The following is a 25,344-nucleotide window of genomic DNA, read 5'->3' on the forward strand; positions in this document are numbered from 1 at the left end:
TACCTCATATTGCCTGCTTTAATGTCTCAGATTGGGACGGCGGGCTGTCACTCCTGCAAACAGAGTTATACCGTGACGACAGCCTTGTCGGTTGAAGCTTAGCATCTCAGATGAAGTACTGAAAGGGATTCAGTAGACAGCAGGCTACACCTGAAAATCAGTCCCAAAGTGTCTAATCTGGGCATCAGTCATGGATAGATAGGTAGCTCTCATGCTGGGTGAATACTGCCAGAGAAATATATGAGAAAAAAATCAGTTTAGAACATATGGACTTTAAAAAAAGCACCTTTGATAGCATATGACATATTAATATGTTATTAACAGATCTAAGCTTGCAGAACACCTGTTTTAATTATAAGCTAGTCTTTAATCAAGAGTTGTGGAATCAGGGGATAGTACTATAATGATGCGAGAAGTTAAAAAGCAGGAGGGCATAACAAGTTAGAATAAGTTACACTCACATGCAACACTCTGTGGGTTAAACAGTGCCAGGAAGCTGAGGTACTATGGAGCTTTAAAAGGGTCCCTGAGCTTTGAGATACAAGTTATAAACATTTTGCATAGCAACCATCATTAGAAAGGTTTGCAGGGGGGGAAACATACAAAAATCAAGCAAATTAAGTCAGACAAGAGTGAAACAATAAGTCAAAGAATGGACATTTTAAAAAGGTGGGTAGAAAACATTGGTTAATATTCAATATTTAGATGCCTTATTGAGAAACTGATTATATAAAGGATAAGAAAATCACAGAAACGTCACAGAAAATTAAATAAATTAAATAACAACAGAAAAACAAACGTACTGCAAATATGTTTTCCAAAATAGCAAACATTTAAGTAACAGGAACAAATAACACATCTTGATGCATGCTGAAAATGTGATTTATAGAGGAAAGAATAGGTTTGAGCATAGTCCACGTTCACGCTCTCACACCTCAAACGGTGTTTCAAGTCTTTGGCACACTGTGAAAGCTGTTGAAGCACTGAGTCAGCTACACAAGCAGAAAACTTAATATAAAAGAAAACCAACCAACAGAGACTTTAACTGTGGATTTACAAGTGTTCTATCTATTATTTATCATTTAGCCCCAGCATTGGATGCACACCATGCACTTCTAGACTTTAAAAATAGATACATGATGTGAGATTGAGCTGGCAGTATTGCTTGTTTCATCTTTAGATCTCTAATCTGACCTAAACTATTCCTTTTTGAGAACCAGAAATACAGTCCAGTGAAAACCGCCAAATGTAAAAAGGATATATGACTGTAGTTATAGATTAGTAATGCACTAAAAATGAACACACTTCAGTCAACAGCCAGTAGATGTCAGTCTTCCATCATTTACAGAGCAACATAACTCCCTTCATTAACTGTTGAGGTTGTGTGCAGTGTATCAACATTGCTACATTTCTGGCACATGCTTCTTGTTAGTACTGTAGTGGGGCTGAGGCCAACTATGCCATCACTGCCATTAAACTAGGGACACTAGAGCCCCGTAGGGCCAACGCACCGAGGGAGGCGGGGATCCTCTCCCTATCAGTGGTACATTCTCATACCGAGGGGTTCCTCCAAACAGCATGGACTGATTCCTGTGAAACAAGGGGAAAGACATTAGACAGAGGTGAAACACATACATTAATAAAACAAGAAAAAATAAGCAGCGTCATCATTTGCTATTAAACTTACATGTATTCAGGGGGTGACACTACACTAGAAGTTGACTGAGGAGGTGGATGAAGGCTGGCCTGGCTGCCAAGGCTTGTGGTATAGCTACAGAAACTGTGCGTGTTGGACCTTCGGGGGTTATAGGATATCCGACGAGCTTGGGGGTTGAATGGATCCTCCTCATCTATGTCATCGTACTCTTTTTCCCTGCATGAAAGTGTACACCCGCGCACAGAGACAGAAAGAGAGAGTGCATGCGTTAACACTTTGCAGAAGTGCACTGTAGGCATTACTAATGGGGTAACGGGGGTCGCTCAGCACTGACCTGCTGCCCATTAGTGTCCACACTCGGAAAATTACACACAGCATGGCAGAGAGTGCGCAGGCAGCCAGAAGAGAAAACAAAGAGAGGTAGAGGAGCCCTTCCACCCCATCATAGCACACACCCATGAGGGTATCAAGATAGTCCTAGAAGGATATATACATGCACACAGTCAATACGGTGAGTCACTAGCGGACATACTGTATTACCTTTGACAAATGACACCTGTGCAAATAATATTAAATTCCTTAAAAAGGCCAGATTATGTCTATGTTTAGACCATGAACAATGTTACAACTGAATCTGAAATTTAACCACCTCTCTGAGGAGGGCAGTAGGGCTGCAGGATTTCACAGCAGAGGTACCAAAAGGCAGAACTGAGACACGCAGACAAGCTCATGTTACTCTGATGATATGCATTACACAGATGCATTCTCATTTCGCATTGCTCGTTATATTTGACTAACAAGCTCTGAGAAACAGTCTTTGAATTTGTCTGGCATGTGTACTCAGTTACTGCATAAGCCTATATTTGCGGATCCTCATTACTGATGTTCATTACACATAACTATGGAATGTTTGTAGCCCTCCATTAACCATCATTTTGAGTAAGTCCCCAATCTGAACCTGATCTAACAATAAGGCAGCCCTAATATCTTAGCTTATCTTTATGGATTTGTTTAATCTCTGATAGGAAGGATTTAATAGAATTACCAGAGACTCTGCTGATCCAGAAACCTGCTTCTTGGGTTCCCATTACCACAGCAGACTCGTATCACAGCAGATGAGATGCTATTTTCATTAAATGATAAAACTCTGACAAAATGAAACCTGCAAAAGCCATTTCATTCCTTTTTCAGTCTGGAAAAACTGGAGGCGGCAAATAGTCGGTCTGTTACATACGCGGTGACTGACAATTTGAGTGGTGTATATAAATGTCAGCGTATGTGAAGTACATAGAGATAACGTTCGGAAAAATCAGTCAAGCTGGCCCTCTGAGTGGCTTTGAGCTACGCTACAAAGCAGTCCCATTAAAAAGTGTCCTGGTCAGAATCTGACCTTACCTTATGTAGCCCACGGCAGTCCAGCAAGGCTGTTAGCTTGTGTAGACTGAACTCTGTTGAGTTTAATAGTCGTTGGATTCCCAAAAGGTCTCTCTGTACAACAAGGTATAAAAGGGGAGAAGATGATACACACATTTCCACAGTCTAGTGTGAAAGTCTGTTAGCCAGCTGCGTACCTCAGCAGTGGGAAAGACCCGCACAGAGAACTGCAGCAAGCCTTGAATCTGGATTTGCATGGTAGTCAGGGAGCGCTGGCAAGTTGTCAAAGACTGGGAAAACATAATCACTCCAGCATCACACACATAGATATCCACCACAAACAATAAGAGGATCTTAATAAAGAGGGTATTGTTTAAGAGCAGCATGTCAACAAGTAATTTGGTGTTAAGCAAGGCTTTATCATGTGCTTAACAGAGGACACATTTGTTTCCAGACAGATTATCTTTTGCCACCAACCGTCTCGCCCACCACTCTCCCACCTCCCATTAGCACCACCAACCCATAGCACAAACAAAAGAGTAATATTTATACCAACTAGGCCATCAGAGAAAGGATCATCCTTACCTACTTAACAAGCATCAGTTTAATCCATAAATGGGTACGATGATAACCAAGCATGTAATGCATGTAATAACTACTGGTCATGTATTTATCCTCCACAAAAATCAGTGAATAGATGTCACACAGATGCAGAATCACTCATGCAAAAGAAATCCTCAGACTATACAAATAATACAAAACATAAGAAGAAGCACTAAATTCTCTGAAATGTTGCCAGGAAAGTGTGTGTGACAGGAAAATGGATATAACTTGAATCTGGGCATCAGATTCACAATTAAAGCAAAAGAAAACACACAGAGAGCCAAACATGGATGGATGTTTATTAGACGAGGCTATATGTCTAAGTGAGTTCTGAATAGCAGGAGTTAAGTGCCAAGGTTGTGTTATTCAAACTGGTTTTATTGAGACTGTATGACAGCTGTCTGCAGTTTCTCTTCAGAAAACAATTTATCTGCATTTCAGACACCAATAATTAGCTTGTTTGGAACATGCAAAAGGTTCTCAATGTTTCTTTGAAAAGGCATACAAACAAAAAATGATGATTTATATATTTAAACTCAAAAATAAACCAACACAACTTGAGTGCTCTATGAAGAGCGGCTGGCTTAATGCAGGATGTCAGAAAATTGAATAAAAATGTTTCTAGCAGGAGTACCAAGGGGAAAAAACTTTGCACAGGGTATAAGATGCAGATAGTTTTTATACACCTATACAAAAAGAAGCATACTTTATCAAACTTTAGCATTTTGCATGATTAAATCAGGCTCACTTTGGCCTCCAAAAAGATATAGATGCTTGGCATCTAATGGTAAATAAATGAATAATAAGAGTCTGCAGTGTGCTAACACAAAGCTAAGATTGGACTTTTAGTCAGTACCTGTTGAAACGGGTTTGGTAGATTCGGACTGCAAAACAAATAATAGTGTGCAACATCTAGAAGGTGAAAGAAATAGAAAGATTAGCATTTTGTTTAAACAGCCATTGACAGAGAGATGTTTTCAGTACAAATCTGTCTGTGGACATTAATTACCTGCACTTAGAAAATCCTTGGTATGGTTGACAATAAACTTGTCTGGAGACACACAAAAGTCACTTATACCCTGTAGGAAAAAAAAAGGGAAAAAAACAACCTCCTATTATATACACCAGGAAGCACATATAAAGTGCAAAAACTGTGTGGTATAGGAACAGACTTTAAACATCATTGACCGTGTAGAGCATGTCACACTTTGCTGACCATGGGTGAAATCTACTAAATATTTCCACGCGTTTTAATTCTTCCCCAGAGAGCTGCTAATGTGCATGCATAAACAGTTAGGGGTCAAGATCATGCAATTGCTGCACACTTAGTACCCAGAACATAAAATAACCCACACAAAGCTATTATAAAAAAGCAAATATAACAAAAAATAACCAGAATGCTTTGTCATATGCATGGATAATTCACAGCTGGGGAAACAAGATACTCTTTAAATTTATTAAGTTAAAAGCGAACAAAGAATCTGTTATGGTGAAGGATCCAACATCAGTTTTATATCCGTTCTTATTTTATGACATCTCCAATAAAGAAAAATATTTCTAGAGCTTCTCAATGTAAATGATAACTCAAAAGACAATAGCCAATCAAAAGTTAAACAGTACAGTATGAAATTACAAATAAAAAAAAGAAAGAAAAACCTAGGCTTACACAAAAATCAGTTCTACTTCCTGTTCTAGCCTTTCTACTTACCCCATTTTACTTTCAGATGTTCAACACACCCTTAACTCAACTGTGACCATGTGACTTTGTTTTCTGCAAAAACCGTACAGCACCATGCGAGGCACCATTATCTCATTATACTATCGGGGACATTTTGTTTATGCTAAGCCTCATCAAATATGTATAAATTTATGAATATTTTCTAGGACACAACCATCATCCACCTTCCTTTCAAAATGCACTGTGTTTTTGCACATGCAGGTTTTTCTCTCTCTTTTTTTTTTAATAATGATGTGCAGGTGCAATATGTTTTCTAGCTTGTTTTGCATGCTGTCCTACATTTCAGCTTCAATCATTCAAGACTGTTTTTTGATAAACAACTGTGACTAGCTTTCCTATAACAAGAGCTAGTCACAGATTGCATTGAGAGTACCTCAACTTAAGACAAAACAGAGTTGGAGGGAGAGCTGCATGCTAGAACAACAAGCGTTAAGCCTGAAAGGTCAGAAGTTTTACTGCAGAGTCCTTTTTCAACTATAATGAGGGGAGCAAAGCAACAGACGCTGTCCAGGATTTCGCACATTTGGCTTTACATCTGCAGAGAAGCTCACAGAGAACCACAGATGTCTGTGAATCGCACACATGTAGTTAATTTCAGGTTAAAATATGCTATCTTCCCCGCTCTGTTTCACCCTCTCTTTTACTGCCTCACTTAAAACAGCTGTCCAGATGTCAGATCCAGCAGGATAATCCACAGATGTTTGGTTTCTCGGTGTGGGGGATGGAGGAATGCTGGAACAAACGGGTTATTATTATTTTTTTGTACCCCAGACACTGTCCCTAATAAGAGCACCATTAAACACACCAAGTCCAGATGCTCTGAACACATGGTGTACAACCAGGAAGAGAGAACAATCTTTCAGAAATAAGGGGAGCCTGAAAGATAAAATGAAACTTTGGACGATCACAAAAGAGATTCTGAAGAAAGCAGAGGCAGCAATTAAAGGAACAAAAGTTCTTGGTTTACAGGAAGGCTAAGGGATGATGGACCTAAAAGACTAAGGATGTGTAATTCAAATTCAAATTTTTATTTGTCACGTACACATAAAAATTTGAATTTGAATTACACATCCTTAGTCTTTTAGGTCCATCATCCCTTAGCCTTCCTAATCAGCTTTACTGCCTGGGTGACCTTGGAAACCGAGCCATTGTAATCTAGACAAACAGACACAGACACTTTTTAAGCTGCTAAGATGTTCATGTATTGTCCAGTTTTACTGGCAGGCACTTGTTTGGGGTTTATTTAGAACCCCAACAGTCTAATTTCAATATTTCTAATGAAAGTTTGAAGTGTACTTCAGAAGTAGCAGAAGTATAGTTTTCTTACCACGGCTGTAGCAGTGTCAACTCCCAGTGAGGCCCAGCTCAGAATCAGAGACAGTATAACAAAACCAATGATCCTAGTGGAAAACAGCACATGGGAGTGAGGGTGACAGATTAAGAGATATAGGGAGAATCACATAAATCACAGAATCAGATGAATCAGTTTTCCTTTGTGCCACTGATATTCAGCCCCATGTTTTTACCCTGTTAATTTAATTAAATCTTTCCAGTTTCTCTGCTTCTGTTTTGGGACTTGTTCTCCTTCTGCCTGGAGACAGAGGCTCAGCTCACATGGTGCATTGTAAGTGATACAAATATAAATGAACTTGTAATTCTTTGCATTCTTATCTTAATATCCCTATATTTATTTATTTTTAAAAAGCTTTAGCAAAAAGAAGATTAAAAAAAGAAAACGAAGTAATATGAAATTTAGTAACTGCTCAATAGAACACTTAATGCCAAAACAAAGGATAATACCACTTGAGATTTGTTTCTTTGGTCATTCGTGCATTCCTGCTGCATTCCAGCACTTTTATTCCCTGTATTTTCTATCAATCATGTTACATAAGCTGCCAATCACTACAAGGTGTCACAGTCAACCAAAAGCTCCTGCAACCTTTGCTTTCTCTGACCCTTCTTTTATCCGATTCCTTTTGTTGAAAAAGAGTGACAAGTTCAACAAAGTCAAGTAAACACTGTGGAAGAGCTCACAAGTATGAGTTTTACAAGAGACCACTGGCATAAGCTTGAAAAAAAAAGAAGAAGAAAGAAAGAGGCTATGAACATGAAGTAGACGAAACAATAAAAAGGAAGAGGATGCTTCCCCCTCACCCAGATGAATGTAAAAAAAAAAAAAAAAAAAGGCAGAAGAGGGCTTTGCTTCTCAACTCACTCCACGGACCTTCTTGAAAGCACCAATAAAGTAGGCTGAGAGCACTTAATAATTAGTTAAGGGAGCAGATTCATCCTACTCAGCCGATCAATAGGCATTAGTGAAACCCATCAGAGAGGGATGTGAAGAGCGAGCCTGAGCATCATCTGCTAACACTGACACGCAGGTTGCAATAAATTGGGCAAATGGGAAGGGAAGTCTGAATTGTGGGTATGCTGGTCAGACATCAGTGTTGGTTCAAAATACCTGTGGCAATTCACTAAATCAAATGTTCAACTCTTCTTTCAGAGGTTTGCATTTGCATTTTACTTCACTTGGTTTAATGTGTGTGTGTGTGTGTGTGTGTGTGTGTGTGTGTGTGTGTGACAGAGGTGGCCTTCACCTGCATGTGGAAATAAGACAATTCACTGAGGAGAGGAGTAAGGCCCAGTGCCTTTGTAAGTGCTATTTGAAGAAGTAATGCTATCATTTTTGTTGTTAATGGAGTGACCTATACGGTGCCAGAGAAGCTGACTGGCGCCCTGTCTGTCTGAAGTCTGTGAGAAAAGGCCGATGAAAACAAAGATGTATTGCGAGGGGGGTGAAAAAAGAGAAGAAAAGAACTCACACAAAAGACGTACAGTACAGAGAATACCTTCACAGAAACAGTCAGGGTACCTACATGATCAGCAGATACTGAGAATGCTTGGCCATACCCAAGCACATGGCCAAGCAGATAACCAGATCCAGGATCAGTAGCAGCAAATAAATCAGCCATCTACAAGACATGAAAAATAAGCATTTTATTTACAGACGGCATATTTCATGCAAATTTACAAGCACCAGGAAGTACTGGCTGAACATATGTCTGCAACAGTACTCGTGAGAGCTTTGTGTAGTTTATCAGCATTCATGTCGCATAGTTACAGCCCATCTGTTTCAGGTAATTTCCGGCTTGTTGGTTTAATAATTCAACACCAGAAATCTATATACATTAATTTTTAATTTTCCTTTGAAAATGTCCTTCACAGGAATAGAATAGCCAATGTTTGTGTGTGCGTTTGTGTGGTCTGACCAGCCAAACACAGAAAAATGACTATGACTATTTGTTAGCTCCACAATTCCAGCATACTGGGGAAAAAAAAAATCTATAATTTCCAAGAATTGGACATTATGGTCTTTTAGCGGCATTGTGTTGAACATGATTACGCTTTACGGTGACGCAATATACTCTCCCAGCCCTTTCTACAGTTTGACTTATGACCAACCATAATTAGCAGGGTTTCTAGTTCAAGTAAGTGTTGGGATATTTCAGTCTGAAAGTCAACGAGTTCACAAAACCATCACTTTGATTATAACTGTGAATATTTTGTCTTTTTGTTGTCTTGAATAATGACATTTGCTGTTTGCACTGGCAAAACAGGAGTCCAAGCTCACAATCCAATAGCTCCATGAAACTCGATTATGACCCAGAAGATTGGTGTCAAATATCTGCAGTCTAACAGAAGATGTGGTAATAGGACACAAAGAACAAGTGAGTATGGGAGTATGGATGCATGCAATTAATGGAACGGATATTATGTCTCTACCGGTGGTACAATGGCAGCTATGTTTGAACTTTTTCAAATGTCATGAATAACAGACATCAATACTGTAGCTGATATAAAGGAATAGATGAAAATACAGAAACATGTACATCCCATTCAAAGGGAATTCCATAACCTATACACATATTTAACAAAAAAGAATAATTATCTTATCTTATCACTCAAGTTCAAATAGATGAAAGAGTTATTAAGGTGTTCAAACACGTAGAATGAAGTTTTATATAAGACAGTTATTACAGAGGAGCTCAACTGCATCAAAAACCTTTAGTATGTGGCACAAACACCCAAATCCTCTGTAAACAAACTGAATGCATCCGATGATGTCTAAAACTACCTACTCTGTACATAACTATGGGCTAGGTGACTCAAACAGCTTTCCACAGAGACGGAGAAATGAGCCTGAAATAAATGGTGCTTTTAACTACCTTGGTGCACTCGGCTACACATGCAGGAGGAATGCATATATTCACAACTTTAGGGAAAGTGATTTAATTTAACTGTGTATACTGAAGCACTTGTAAGAAATGTTTGCAATAAAATACCTCCATAATGTACAATTTTTTTTTTTTACCTTCATCAGCATAAGTAGTATAATCTTTCATTTTTTTCAATATTTCACCTTTCATCCAGCTTTTACTGGCTGGTGTATTGGAAAACATGTTGGACCATTAACATAAACACCTAAACAACCTACTTCTGGCATGCAAGCTGGGAGAAAAGTGGTCTGAGTACTTCAAATAACCACTCATTATAACAAAAAGATATGCATGAGAGCATCTCTGAACACACAACATGGTGTGGTCTTCTGCAACAGCAAGTCCACAATGTAAGGCAGGAACTGAGTTTATAATTTGCATGAGCTCACTAAAATTGGACAACAGATTATTGGAGTTGCTACCTGACTGGATGAGTCTTGATTTCTGCTAAAACATTTGGATGATAGGGTCAGAAGTTGATGTTGGTAGTAAGAAAACACGGAGTCATCCTGTTCTATATCAACAATTCAGGTTGGTTCTAGTAGTTTGTGGCATATTTTCTTGGCATACTTTCAGCTCCACAGTCAGGGCAGTCTGAGTATTTCAAATAACTACTCATTATACCACAGATATGCAGAAGAGTATCTCTGAACACACTGAACACAGTTGCATTAGCTCAATAAAATTATGTAGCATATCAAGCATATCAATGGGATGGCTACAGGTTGAAGACATGAAGCTATTCTGTATCTATAGTTATGGGAAAGAAAAGCAAGACACCAGGTCTCAGTCCAATAAAGCACCTCTGGAACTCTTGTGGAACCAGAGATTCACATCGTGGATGTGCAACAAAATCTCTGAGGAATGTTTCCAGCACCTTACTGATTATATGATGCAAATAATTAAGGCAGTTCTGAAGGCAAAAGGGTGTCAACCTGGTACTAGTAAGGTGTAATGAAGCAGCTGGTGAGCGTATTCTATCAGCTGAACCTATAAACAGCACTTTAGTTAACATCTAAGATGACAATTATATTGTATGATCCCCCACACTGACACAAGATAAACCCTAGCTCCTGAGTGGCATTAGGCAAGTGTGACTCAGGAGCCTCTTGTGTCACTAATAAATGAATTCCTACAGCTGAAGCTACCACATCACCCTGAAGGAACATATTTTCATCGATTCAAATCTATGCTTAAAATAAAGTGGGGAACAGGCTTGCTGGAAACCTTAGTGCACAGCATGATCTGTCTTTAAAGTCTTATGCACCTAAATATAAAAAGAATCAACAGAAGATCATAAGAATTGATTCACAGTTTGTTACAGCAGCATTTTAAGCTTTCTAAATTAGTCTCCACTAACAACCGAATATTTTTTTATTCATTTGGAATAATTTATTACTGATTGAGTTTAATATTTTTTTCTGTTTTCTGATTTGATTCTTTTTATCCCTCTTAACATTTTGAAATGAACACATTTCTTAAAAAGAAAACAGCATCAGTATTATAATTGGAATGAATGTGAGCACAAGTCTGCAGGTAAGGAGCTCATTAACAGCCTAATAGTCACTCTGCCACGTATAACGTTTTATGAGAGCAATTCATATTAGAGTTGAACCCGCACAGTGGGGGGAAAAGCTCAATTTCAGCTTTCATTTATTTAGCAATTAGGAAAAATAGCTTTTCCGGTCTGTGTTCCGGATGGGAGATCAATAAAATCCCATCTGCTGTGCCTGTTCTGGATCACTTACAGTCCCATTCTGAGCAGTGCATTTACTTCATTCACATGCAGATAAAAAAAAGAAAAGAAAAGTGAACTACCCAGGGGATGTATTAAGGCACCACCTACCTGTAATACTCAATGAAGGCTGTCTGGTCTGCAATGGCTGCCAAGTCGAAATTGGTTTTGTTGATGTCTGGAAGAACAGTCAGCTCACGGATGACATTGTTGACCATCAGCTGCATAAAACGTAAAGCTTGAAGGTAGTCAGGCCTCGTAGAAAAGATCTCATCCAGGCGTTCCAGGTGCTGTTTGAGTGCACTTTCCACATTGCCCAGTGAGCCTGCAACCTAAAAAACAAAAAGCAAAGAGAAATAAAAAACATAAAGAATGAATAGAAGACCACGAGGACAAAATAAAAAGGCAAAAGGGGTCAAAAGAAGTAAAAGAGAAAATAGGGTCAGAATGAAACAGGAATATAAACTCATAAACAAATATTCTTTTAAAAGCTGATTGAAAATATAGAGAAAGGTGAAAGAAACAAAGAAGCACTCACTCGAGAAAAGATTAACTTTTCTCCTCAACCATGTGTTTTATTCAGATAAACAATGTTAGAGTAGAATACTGATAAGAAAACCGGGGAGACCTCTTATCACACAGGTCTTTGATAGTGAGAACAGAGTGGGTGGAAGCATGGAAGAAAAGAGCAAATACATTTTCCTTTTTTATTTGAACAAGAAAAAAAGAAAAAGAAATAAAAAAAAATGTGACACAGCAAATGCTTCTACTTTCACAGCAGCAACAGAACTAGAAACAAGTAGATTTAAACACTAATGGGAAACAGAGTTAAAACCACAATATCTTGACCTCATTATGTGTATTATTCTCTTTTAAAGTGATATTAGTAACTGGAGATGGCACGATACCACTTTTTTAATGTCCGATACCGATATCATAAATTTGGACATCTGCCGATACCGATATGACTCCGATATAGTGTGTTTTTTAATCAATAAAACTGTTTTTTTAATATCTTGCTGCTTTTTGTATAGTTCATACTCAAGTTAAAAAACAAACAAACACTAAAGCTATTCTGTTATACCTGTATGCAAAAAATACACTGCACCCAAAATATTTCATAGTTTAGCAACACTGATCAATCTAATAAAGTTAAACCTCCTCCATCCTCCCTATTCTGGTATCTTAAAGAGTACATAGCAGACATATTAAGCAACCTAACTAATAGGGTTCCAACTCCCAGCAAAAAAAGGGAACCACCCACCCTCCACCTCGTGATGCTTAATCGACGCAATCAACTTTAATTTGATGCAGTGTGAAAAAAATGCACAGAAATAAATTATTTTTCAAGAATAATTAAATAGATTCAACATCTTTCTTCAACAGAACTGCAGACTGCACAGATGGTACCTTCCCAGAGGAAAAAGTAGTATAGCTTACTAGGGTATATTAGACTTAATAGTTACTATATCCAGTAATGGACTTCTATACATTTTACATCAGATTAAAACTTTGGGTGTAAGATTCAGATAATTATTTATTAAAAGCTAGACATTTTAAATGAGAATAAGAAAGAAAAGTATGTCTTTGTGCCCCCCTTTTCCCTGTTAATGCCCTATCGGCCCCCTGGCTAAACTTTGCTAGATCCGCCCCTGCACAGTTACCAGCCGTCAGCTACGTAGAAAAGGATCTTGGTGTACAAAGTAATATTAAATCAATTCTAACAACAGCTTAAGCTTCAACGTGCTGCTGTTGTTCAGCTGCTGGTTTCCTCTTTCTGGCGCGAAGTGGGCCAAAAACAAACAAGAGAGACGGACTCGTGACAGAAAAGCCAATAGGCTGATCATTGATCTGTTTCATGATTGAAGTAGCAGCAGGAGAGGGAGAGAGAGGCGCAGTCGCTCCATATATCGGTTGTTAAGCTTAACACGGGGATGCTTTACAAACATTCAGAGATTAACTTACACACTTGCTTTACTTCTCTCTGGGATCACTTCCTCAGAGATGAAATGCCAGATTGGTAGCGAGGCTACAAATACACACAGCCGCTCTATCACGTGACGCATACTGCTCCGACGTGCTACGGTTATGAGCCGAGTTAGGCCATGTCACAAGTTTTGTGAGGTGCTTTTTTGATATTTAATGGATCGGATTACATTTTTTATTTCTCTCCGATATCCGATCAGTAATTTACGTCAGTATCGGACCGATACCGATACGTACCGGTAATATCGGATCGGTCCATCTCTATTAGTAACACAATCTGCTCTGCAAATGTGAATGGAAGGGTAATCCTACTGTTGAAAGTGAAAATATAACACCAAAGCAAGCACATCACAATGTTTTTTCAGATCATCTCATCTCAGGTCATCTCATTCTGGTTTCCTGACAGACAGTGAGTTCACTGTACTCAAATGGCCTGTGCAGTCACCAGAACTCAATCCAATAATGCTACTCTGGGATGTGTGGAGTGGGAGATTCACAACATGGATGTGCAGCTGACAAATCTGCAGCAACCATGCGATCATGTCAGTGTCTGGTGAGTGCATTGTGGATACTGCACTAGTTAAAATTTGGCACGTTTCACCGATTTCACTGACCTGCATGAAAGGCAGATACTTTTTGAAAGCAATAAATACGAACACATTTCATATCTCGTCTTTCTAAAACTGGAATTTGGTTGGAATTTGCAATGTGTGGCCTTCTATTTTTACTGATACTTTTACACAGGGATGGAATAGGAAAGAAATTGGCCAGATTGAGATTATCATCAGTCGGATAAACAACAGGGAGCAACATGTTCCTGTCGGTTTAACTTTTGCACAAAGACTAGACACTGGGTAAAACAGCCTAACATCTGTTATATTACAACCTGGGCTGTGCCCAGCTGCATCTAGCTCTAAGCGGGGACTCTATGCCAATCTCTGTTGCTAATAATGGTGAATTATTTTCAAACCGTTTAAAAGAATATCGGTGGATCTGTGTATCTTTAGATTGAGGCAAGTTTGCAATTTCCAGTCTTTGTGCTGGACTATTTATCTGTTTAAGGAAAAACCTTCAACAATGATTAAAAAACAAGCTTGATTTTTGGCAAAAAATTATGTACTTTTAGATATTTAAAAAAATCCCTTCGAGATCTCCAAAGCTCAGTTTAGTTTGACACCCCCACCAAAATGACTTTGCTAGAGCACTTAACGTTACAGTGAGTAGGAGGCCCCACTAATTCTGAACAGATGCTACTTTCTGTATTCTAATCTGTGACAGTATGCAGCAGCTCTGCTTTTGTTATCTATTATCTTTCCTCCACGGCTTCTTCAACACATTGAAGAATTCTGAGGAAGCCTGTGTATTCTCACACTATGAAAACTCACCACAAAGATAAACACGTATCTACTTCTCCTTGACACTTCAACTTTTCAAATACTTCTGATTAAATTTTACTGAGCTGAAGTGCCTGATGGTTTGAGTAAGACCTTAGAAAGTTGATCCATGTAGAGATGCACCAAAGATAAAGCCCATTTTCAATCCAGCTATCCCAAGGGGTGGAGCGTACGATTGCCAGTAAAGTGTTCTCACTCCCACCTCTATGTTCATCATCCCTCACAGCTCCTGCCACAATGCCTCAAATCTTATCTGCAAGCCAGTCTGCCTGCCTGTGAGAAATTGGATCAATCAGCTAGCTGCTCTGGGTGATCCACATTTCCCTAATCTCGACTGTCCCGTCTTTCTTTAAAATGGATTAAAGCTCGCTTTTACTGAAAGCGGGTCACAAGGAGGAGTCTCCATTTTGGACATGGCTGTTAAATGAGACCGATTTGGGGCTCAGAGCGGCTCTGCTCAAAAGCCCAATTTAACATGCAACCGAATTGTTCTGCTTAATGCCTTCAGTGATTTTTATATAAGATTAACTGTATTAGGTGTGACAATAAAACAAAATATAGCACTTTAAAGTGAAGTGAGGTTATACATTGAGAAATAAGACCCTGAGGAGAGACATTTAAAGGGAACTGATGTATGGTGCAGGAAGCCGCAATCATTTTGTTCCAAGAATCACAAGCCAGCTTTCACTTTCAAAAGAAGAAGAATTATATGTAAGAGAGTTACCACTGCTGTATATTGGAGGCACACATTTTTATCGAGTATGGCTCCCATGTTTTCTCATCCATAATTTTGCGGAAGCACTGAAGAGCCCTTAATATTGCAACCTGAACACTGAATATAAGGATGAAATATAGATTGCTGTGAACATTCAAAGCCTCAATAGCAAAGGGAAAATTGTCTTCCTTATCAAATATTTCCTTCTATGATGCATGATAATCCCTCGCAGAGTGTAAGAGTGCATATTTTGTGATTAGAAGAGCCTTACAAAGCAATCAGAAGAGCTAAACAGCTCCTACTGTAAATCTCAACCCTCACTGGAGCCCCGGGGAAGTAGAGATTGGTTGTTCTCATTCCCATTTACTTTACTCGACAGATATGATATTAACTCAGAATGTGAAATGCAAAATAGAAAAGGAAAATAGTCTTTATATTAAAGCAAATTACTGAAATAATTAACTTTAATCCAATAAAATATCAATGAAAGGTCAAGAACACAACCAAACACAAGTTAAAGCACCTTCAGATTTGCAGGAGTACCCGTCAGTAAGCTCATCAGCTCTGTAAGTAGAGTACACTGCATCAAACTATAATTTTACAGAGAATGCTTTTGTATCCCCGGGGGAACATCTAAGCTTCTCATGCAGCCATAGTATACAGTACATCATGCTCTAGGATCAAATCAATACCAAGATACCTCAGAGAGCATCAGTAGCAAGGATGCAGAATCACCAAAGCCAAATCCCATTTACTTCCCACAGCACAAAAGCACTACACCCTTTTCCAGGTTATTTGCTCTACCAAGCTCAAAATAATATAGTACAACACAAGGGCCCAGAAATATATACAGCCTATTATGAAGGCCATAATGTTTTAGTTTGTGTGTGAAACTGCTTTAGAGAGGTGTCGATCCAACCTCATTTTTGAGGCTACAGTTTGTGATGCTGCTGAATATTGCATGACAAAGAGAAATGTTTGTGGTGATAAATGTTGTCAGGCACATTTATATCAATGAAGGTATAAACTAACAGAGCTTTCCCTATGACCATTACACCAAATCAAGACCTTACTTTCTAACCAAAAATGAGGAAATATGCATCTTTTTATATTTACATGATCACTAATCTGTTTGTGTTCATACATTAATACAATATGTGTGCACATCAGGACTTTAAGAGCACGTGTGATACCGACACCACCATGTACACAAACACACACATATAGTGGAGATAGTGAGACTGAGCGTGATCGAAAGAGCAGAAGCTTAGCATCCATTAATGCACTGCAGATGGGAGTTAATCCTCTCCCTGCTCATTGTGATTATTGCTTCTTGCAAGGCCCTTTTCTGATGCCTTTGCACTCCTTCCTCTTCCTTTCCCACATCAACCCTAAGCCTCCCAAACAACTTCCTCGAATGCAGGTCAGGACTTGTACAGAAATAATCCCTATTTACAAATCCTGAGACAGCAGGCACCTCAATTCCTTTACTGTGACAAAAAGTGGATACAGACCCCCTGTGGGGTGGTGCTGCTGCATTGAGACAGATGCACGGCCCATTAAAGTGGAGGAGCTGCGGTGTTTATCAGCTGTAAAACAGAGCTTTATCGTTATGCTTCTGCCATCATCAGATTGTTGGTAATTGGCAGTAATATATGAAGCATTTTCTCTGCAGAATTCTTTTTCGTATTTTTACACAACTCCGATACACACTTTGCCGGTTCATCCCACAATTACTCAGCTGTTATAAACAAAGCATTTGAGAACACAACACGTTTGATTTTTATGATTCTACAATTGCAGAAATATAGAGCAGAGTTTGGCAGGGTTCTCTCACCAGATTGTTGATGTTACCCAGTGTGCGATTGGCATTGTAGAGTGAATAGTTCATCTGGTACACCCCATCGTTGGTTTCACTGTTCCCATAGAAACCCACTCCAACAGCAGAACTGGGGAAGACAGAAATTCATACAAAATAAATCAATAAAAGAAAATATTGGTATGTATGGGGTCATTACAGTGGAACTAAGATGAATGCCATTAAGTTAAAAAAGAAAAAGAAAGGGGATGTAAGTTTTAAACAATGCTGCATGTGTTAATGTAATATTATCAAAGAGTATAATTTGTTCTGCTTTGATTTGTTCTTTTCCCTCACTACATTATGTGCAGAAAAAAAAAAAAAAAAAAAAATCGCAGCAGATTATAAAAGTGCATTTTATATTCTTCCTTTCTTCAGTTTCCATCTGCTTTGCTTATTGTTATCTTTACCTTTTGCACTTTACCTGAAAATGACTTTTCAGTACAAGTAAAAGCTTTTCAACTAAATATACAGTACTGTGCAAAAGTTTTAAGCCCCTGCTTACATTTTGCTAGCAAAGCAGGAAATGGGTGCTGTGATTTGTTAAAACGTGCAATCACAAATGGAAATACAGTATATAAGGGAAACAGACTTTCTTGTAATTTCTCTAAGCAGTCTTCAAGAACAGTTCTCCAGGCTTCTTGAAAGACATTTAAAGCTCTTCTTTGGATGTTGGCTGCATTTTGTTCCATTGTCTGTCAAGATGATCCCTCACTGCTTCACTAATGTTGATGTCTGCATTCTGGGTAGGCCAGGCATGCTTCTGCTGCATTGGGAGTGTGTTTAGGATTGTTGTCAATTGGATGCTTTCCAGACTGCATTGGGCATCGGATCAACATGACGGTACTTTTCCGCACTTGCAATTCCATCAATTCTAAAAACTGTACTGATGACATAAATACTGATGACTAATTAAGAAAAAAAATTCAAATTTGGATTCATCCCTCAGCAAGGCCCAAGTCTTACTGAGCTGTAGATATGTTTTTCAGTCCTTCTACTTCTTCTTGTGTCTTCCATTTGTTCAGTTACCTCGAACTTTTTAAAGACACATTACATGCTATGCCAAGTTTTTGACCAATAGCTCTTTGGGAATCAAGTTTTCTGTTATGTGTAGACACAGCACTAATTAATCCCATTAATTCATTGCAAAATATTACAAGAAAGTATGGCTCCTTTGAAGCTATATATGTGTAAAGAAAATGGTGGCTGACTTGTACAATATAATGAAATGTTTTGTTTGATATTCAAGCAGGTATGTAAATGGAATATAAAATCCCTTTTTCTTACCTACATTTAGCCTTTTGAAACTACGCCTCAGCCCCTGTAATAGGGAGGATTAGTGTCCTAACCGACAAAGAAAATGCACCCCTACTGCTAACAGTCTACAGTTACATGAGCAGTGTTACAGTTCTCCAGTAGGTAATAGTAATCCCTGTATATAGACATGAGTAACATGTCCAAATACATTTTGGGGGTGCATGGAGGGATAGAGTCATCAGTCACACCACAGACAGCACAAGTGCAGAGCTGGACTCCTTTCTTATATCATATGCACACACACGCACACACGCACACGCGCGCACACACACACACAGGTAAACGCAGTCCTTGTTAACTCTCACAGTGACTCATCCTGAGAAGTTTTAACACAATCTGTGCTGCAAAATTACAAATCACATAAACAAACAGTCAGATAGGCATATGGCACGGCTAACAGCCTCCGCAGTGAGACAAAATTAAGTCAGAAGAAGTTAGTTAAACTTCTGTGACTTCTTATTTTATCTTACACTCTAATGCATCTTGTCAGGTTGGGCATGTGAAATAAATCATTACGTGCATGCGCCTGCCTCCAAAAGTGTGTCATTGAATGTTTTGCCATTAATGTAAGTTGTGTAGTGAGTTTTAAATCAAAAAGTGAGTATCAAATAAAACAAGCAATTTAAAATAATGATCTTCACATGAACGCGTAATTTTGCCATTTCACATGAATGGCTGTCCTGTGTCGATCTTCACTGGTCTTCAGCACTGTAAAAGTAAGTTAACCGACTGGTTTTTAGTCTTTGCCTAGGTTTTTTCTTTTTTATAGACTGTTCACAGACAAAAGCTCAGTAGGTGTCTAGCTTTCATTTACTGCAACTAAAACCAGAATGTGTTCTCACAAAAGCACAAAGAAGTGACAATGACAGAAAAAAATCTCTCTTCTGCACAAGGACAAAACTAACAAAAAAGGAGTAATTTTGAACAGGAAATAGATATTTGTAGAACAATAGCGTGGGGAGTTCTGAAAGAAAAACCACTCATTTAGGTCCATACATTTTTAGACAATGAGATTTCTCTTTGTCATTTTGCTCCTGTACTGTACACCACCACAGTACATCACCTGCTGGGGAGGAAACTGAAGACTTCTCGTAACATCCTGAAAGACGCTGCTTTGAAAGGCTGGTTATGCATTTCCAAATGAAATTAGATTTAGTTACGTCAGTGGACTGAAGAGCCTTTGCATGAAAAGAGCAAAAATAATTAACGTCATTAACTTCTTTCATTTCATTTGACATTGTTCTCCTAACTTAGTTCAGTACAGGTTTGAAAAGGAGATTTAACATTAAAACAGCTATTTGTACAATATAGTTAACACGTGTATGAAAAGAAAAGCTCAAACATAAGCTTCACCTTTGTCTCACTGTTGTTTTGATCGAATGGCTGACTTTAAATGACTGAAGCAACAAAAACATCAGATTTCACTCAACTGTGAACAGACTTTTAGAGGGCACTGTTTCTTTTTGTGTTTGCCAGAATCCTGCTGCTGTTATATTGTAAGTAATAAAACCCACTGCCTGTTTCTTCGCTACTAAACTAGCTCCCTCTGGTTAGGACAGGGGGCACTGGGGACACAATGTGTAACAACCACAATCTGAAATGGTGTCGATGTTGTTTAGTGAATTACAACATTTTCAGCTGTTTTTTTTTTTAATAAATAAATAAATACAATTGAATGACCTTACTTCAGACTTTTCAAGACATCTGTGTTCCAGCTGATGTGTAGTGGTCTGGACAATAAGCACTTCATTAACCCCGTGGCCATCCTAGTGTCACATCAGCCACAATAAAGGGGCGACTAATGACAGTAATAAAACAGTAATGAGACAGGACATTATGGGGCAGTGAATCCTCCAGGGAGGCATTTGTGTTTTGTGGTTGTGGAAAAAGGTTCTCTGCAGCAGTAGGTGTTTAATAGAAACCAACACACTAAGATATAAAACCATAGAGAATGTGCACACCAGGATATTTGGCTTTGTTCCTCTAAGAACGGCTCACGTCACAGACCGTACAGCAACTAAACGCTTGTACATTAGTATTCAAAGCTTAAGCTGAACAAATGGTTGGACTGGATGAACAAGTAATAACAGAACAATGCCTTGATTCTGGAGAGACCAGCACACTGCACCTATAATAAAGTGGATAACGGAGGCTAACAACGGAGGAAAGGGATTTTTCAATGTTAGATTTATTTTCTAACCATAATTTACCCAATTCATCCTCCTGGGGTCAGGAATAATCATCCGCAGAGGTTCAGCAGCTCTTAAATCCCTTTTTTCTATTTAGGTTCTACAGCACAACTGAAATCTAATTCATTGCGAATATCACGCCAAGTTAAAAGCTGGAAAATGAATAGGGTTCTCATGAAATATAAATAGCTCTTTCTGACATGACATGAAAGTACAATGAAGTCTCTATTTTATGTAATAAACAACCCATGATATACAGCAGAGGACAAAAAAAAAAAAAAAAAAAAAAGCTGGACAGTTAGTGCCTTTTTAAACAAGGGGTTTTTCTGTCTCACTGCGTGTCTGCCTTTGCTCTGAAATATGTAACAAACACGCTCTCAGATGAAATGATCATGCCACAGCTGGAAAAAAATGACTGCACCATAAAACAAAAAATACGTCAAATAGAACATCTTCATAATCTCTTATTTGCAAGTACAATTTGATGTAGAATAAGTAGAGTTCACTGAAAGTGCACTTTTACTCTGCTCAATCTAAAGTCATTTCAATATCATTTTTATTCATGGATATATTATTTAACTGGATGTCGTATGCAGCACTCCCTTTGTTAAAATGAATGTAATCCACTGTAACGAGCTTGTATACACCAGAGCTTCTTTGCTAACCCGTGTCATGCCCAGTCACTTAGTATTGCAGAACAACCGTGTGTGCTTTGGTAGTGGCCGGATATGAACAGAGAAAGTTAACAAAGTTAAAAAACCAAAACTGTCACAAGCTTAAGTGGATCTTTACATAAATTCAATCAAGCTTTTTAGAGAAGTCATTTGATTACTGCCAAAACATCTTTTTCCAAGTGTATTAAATCTTATGCAAAAGGGCAATTATGTCAGGGACGGTGGCTCTGCAGGTCTTCTGGATGCTCCCTGCCTGTTAATGCTTGGCAGTACAACCGAAAACTAAATAAGAGCCAAATTCTTGGCTGCAAAAATCTGGTAAGGTAGAATATTTAACCGTACCTGCTATGACGTTGTCACTCAGAAACTGAGCAGCTAAACCTGTTGTGTTTGTACACCACACATGGAAAGAGCTGAAACTTTGCAGCAAGCAGAATCAGTGGGGCTCTTGTTCCTGCAGCCTGCAATACTGTCAGTTTTATCCTAACCTCACAAATCAATAACATAATAAAAATGCATGAAGCTGCTGAAAGTAATTTAAAGCATATTAGAATGTGAGCATAACTTCCTTTACTATTAGCTACATATTCAACAATAGCAATGCAGTTGTTCTCAGTTCATTTTGACTCACCATATGATGAGACCTGTGATGACGGCAACCCAGGTGACACAGCAGGTATCAGGCCTTTTGGTGTCTTCATCGATGTCCCTGCGGCAGCAGCACAAGCACACCACGTATACTGCCAGAACCAGCAGGCTCACCCCAAGACCAACTGCACCAACACATGCTAGAATTATCAAAGACTGACGCAGAAGTGTGGAGAGGAGGGAAAAAAAGTGCCAGAAAAACAGAGATGCCATCTGTTAAAGTCATGATTAAGATGTGATTTCACCCTGAAAAATATGTCAAGAGCTTTTCAGCAGACTGCTTCTGCAAATATCAAAAGAGTCAAACAGTATGTGTGGTCTGAGAATGTCAGACTAGCTGACTCTCAACACCCGAAAGGTCGCCTGACAGCCCATCAGTATCAACCAACACTTGTGTGTAGAGATATTTCTAAGGTGGAGTTTAGCCATCTCACTTATATCATCAGCATTAACACTACTGATTGCTGCATGCAGCAAAGAGGGCTAAAGAAACTGGGTAAACCTTGAAAAACTTGAAGTGGCATAGCAAAATATGGACTGTGGCTCAGAGGAGAACAGAAATGATTCAAGGCTGTAGGGAGGAGGTGTCATGTGACACAAAAGCCTTTCATTAAGTCTTGTGATTTCTGAGTGAACAAAATATTTGAAGCCGGAAGGACAGATAGAAAAGGGAAACCACTGATGGAGAAAAAGCACAAAACTTTGTTTTTTTTTTATTTTGTTCCCAGTTTACAGGCACACTGTAGATGAATCAATGCATATAGCATCTTAGCATTGTCAGTCAATCCGTCTATACACCACCATCATAAAAACCCCTAAACATTTTAAAGTCTTTATACACTACACAATAGTACTGGGATTGACAAATATTAGCAGCCTTCTCTTAGTGTTAGAACAAAAGTATTAAGCCCAGAAAATCTCCAGCGTTCGTCACTGCTGAGAACATTTTGCAAGTTCAAAAGCATAACATCTGAACTCTTGGTTAGTTTAAAACAATCACAAGAAAAGCAAGACCTTGATTTTACTTGCAAATATTAAGTGCTGGAAGTTTTAATGCCCACAAGTTCACAATGTCTCTTTCCGGCTGACTAAGCAGAGCTATTCTATGACTACAATGTCTGTGACTAATTATTCCATTTGGAGGCACTGACACTGTAACCGAATTTAAATGATATTATTTTGCATATTCTACCAAGGTCCTTCATTGTTCAAACTCTGTTCCGAGCAAAGCCATTCTGAACCCTATTTGGGGGGTTTTTCTGCAAACAAGTAAGCTAGCATTTGATACATTTCATTTACAAACTAGGTTATCAGATATTCAACCTGACATAGAGCAACTTGAATCATAACAAAGAGGACCAAAGAATTGCAGCACAATAAAAATTTTCTGTAGCTTATTGATGCAAACTACTTTAAAGCCTTCATTTAAAAAAATAAAATAAGTGACTCCAAAGCAAACCAAACACTCAACACTGTAACATTATTTAAACTAAATAGGCAGTACAATAACGGTGCCAGCTAAGCTGTTCCACCTTAGCTCGCTTCCTGGCTGAGCATTTAATCCGATAATGTCCTTCTTGTTTTTGAGGACACTGTTGGTGAGTCCTGTGTTGCTGTGTAGTCCTTGATGGTTGGCTGTCACTAGAACTCAGTTCAGGGCCCCCATAAATATGGTGCTGCTAGTTCCACTCATTCCTCTAATTTTCCACTCAATTGTTTTGTAATTAGACATTTAGGCACATAAATTTCCACTTAATGCATTGCCACAATAAGGCAACAGATGCATTAGAGGGGGGAAAGTGAGACAGAAAACAATTATGGTACGGTCATTCATCACAAGGTCATTTATCTTTTATCTTCCAAAAGGAGTGTTTGTATAAAGTAGGTGTAAGTGTCCCTGCTTAATTTAATTTAAAAAGCAGACAAGAAGCCTTTAAAATGCATTTGTAGCTGCTCTGAATTTTCCACTTTTCCCTAAAAAACAAAAAACTAAAACTAAACAAAAAAAGGCAGACCAGCGTGTCAAATGAACACTGGTAATTACTTCCAGGTTCCAAAGAAAAGACTCTGCAAGAGCTTTAGACTATCTATGATTTGTCAGTGTAATGTGACACTGCTGGGATTCAATGATGGACCTCAACAGAAGACTATAGTGAAGGACCAACAGGGGATGTCTCTTGGTGATGAATTTTCAACTCATAAACAACCCGGGGTCAAAGGAGGATGTAATGCTAGTTTTGGAGTGCTTTCTGCATTTGTTTTAGAACACGGTGCAGGAAATAAGTGGTGTAGGAAGCTTGTTTTTGTATGATAAACTAATATGTTAATAAATATTATTTTTAATTAGATCTGTAAAGAGTACTTTTTGCCACAAAAGAAATTAGCCGACCACAAGTTTTTTTTTGCTGTCATAAATTAACTAATGCAACGTTCATTGTCTGGCTAACATGAATTCATCGTGAATTATTTGAATTAAAATCAAATCTGTCAACCCATCCTCACTGCAGTTGATAGGAAAAACGCTGTCATCGCTCTCGTGGTGTTGCTTCTACTATAGTTTTCTCCATGTTTTTTAAGAGGTTATAGGAGTCCAAACATACAGCTGATTAAATGTACAAATGAAATTGTATTGGACCAGTATGACAAAAAATATAATCTATAGAACCTGTCTTAATTCTGTATCACACAGAAAACACACATACCGGAATACTGTTGTTTACTACATGAGCCAGCTTAGTTAATACAGGTCATGTGTCCTATCATGTGAGAACTGCAGGACGACGTCGGTTCTTAACGCTCCAATATCTGGATCAAACATTTGAGGGAGACACACTGGTGGCTCTCAGAGAGGGTCAATAGAAAAGCTACATGTAACCGAAGCAGACTGCCTAGTTTTTGTGTAACGGCATATCTAAATATGCCTACTACTGCTTTTGAAAGTCTCTGATGGACAACAGCCCTGATTTTCTAGTGAGATTATTTTGAAAATACGTGCGCCTCTACCCACAACTACAGTTACCAACCTGCTGATAGCTCGCCTCCTCCGGTTTGAAAGTGCTGTCGACCGTCTGGAAAAAGAAATTGAAGTGAGGGAAATTGTGCAGCCAGTAAGTCCACCATGGAGCAACATAATCAGTCCTTGCAGTAGCCATTACTACTTCGTGGAAAAGTCAATCCGC

The 25,344-nt window shown here is 38.6% G+C and overlaps 1 protein-coding gene across 1 annotated transcript; it reads right to left on the reverse strand.

Moving 5' to 3' along the window:
* Positions 1-92: 92 nt before the first annotated feature.
* On the reverse strand, positions 93-25,344 carry LOC146633807 (protein tweety homolog 2-like). Its single transcript, XM_085352533.1, has 14 exons — positions 25,189-25,344; positions 22,149-22,321; positions 17,317-17,428; positions 11,496-11,716; positions 8,249-8,344; positions 6,700-6,772; positions 4,644-4,713; positions 4,491-4,546; positions 3,229-3,321; positions 3,053-3,145; positions 1,992-2,134; positions 1,688-1,873; positions 1,512-1,590; positions 93-225 (listed from the first exon to the last, which is right to left on the reverse strand). The coding sequence occupies exons 1-14, from the start codon at positions 25,315-25,317 to the stop codon at positions 145-147; spliced, it is 1,605 nt and encodes a 534-aa protein (XP_085208659.1). The 5' UTR covers positions 25,318-25,344; the 3' UTR covers positions 93-144.

The sequence above is a fragment of the Diplotaxodon limnothrissa genome, linkage group LG4, assembly GCF_057381915.1.
Source record: "Diplotaxodon limnothrissa isolate DT_005_m linkage group LG4, D_limnothrissa_male_GT1.1, whole genome shotgun sequence".
Taxonomy (NCBI): domain Eukaryota; kingdom Metazoa; phylum Chordata; class Actinopteri; order Cichliformes; family Cichlidae; genus Diplotaxodon; species Diplotaxodon limnothrissa.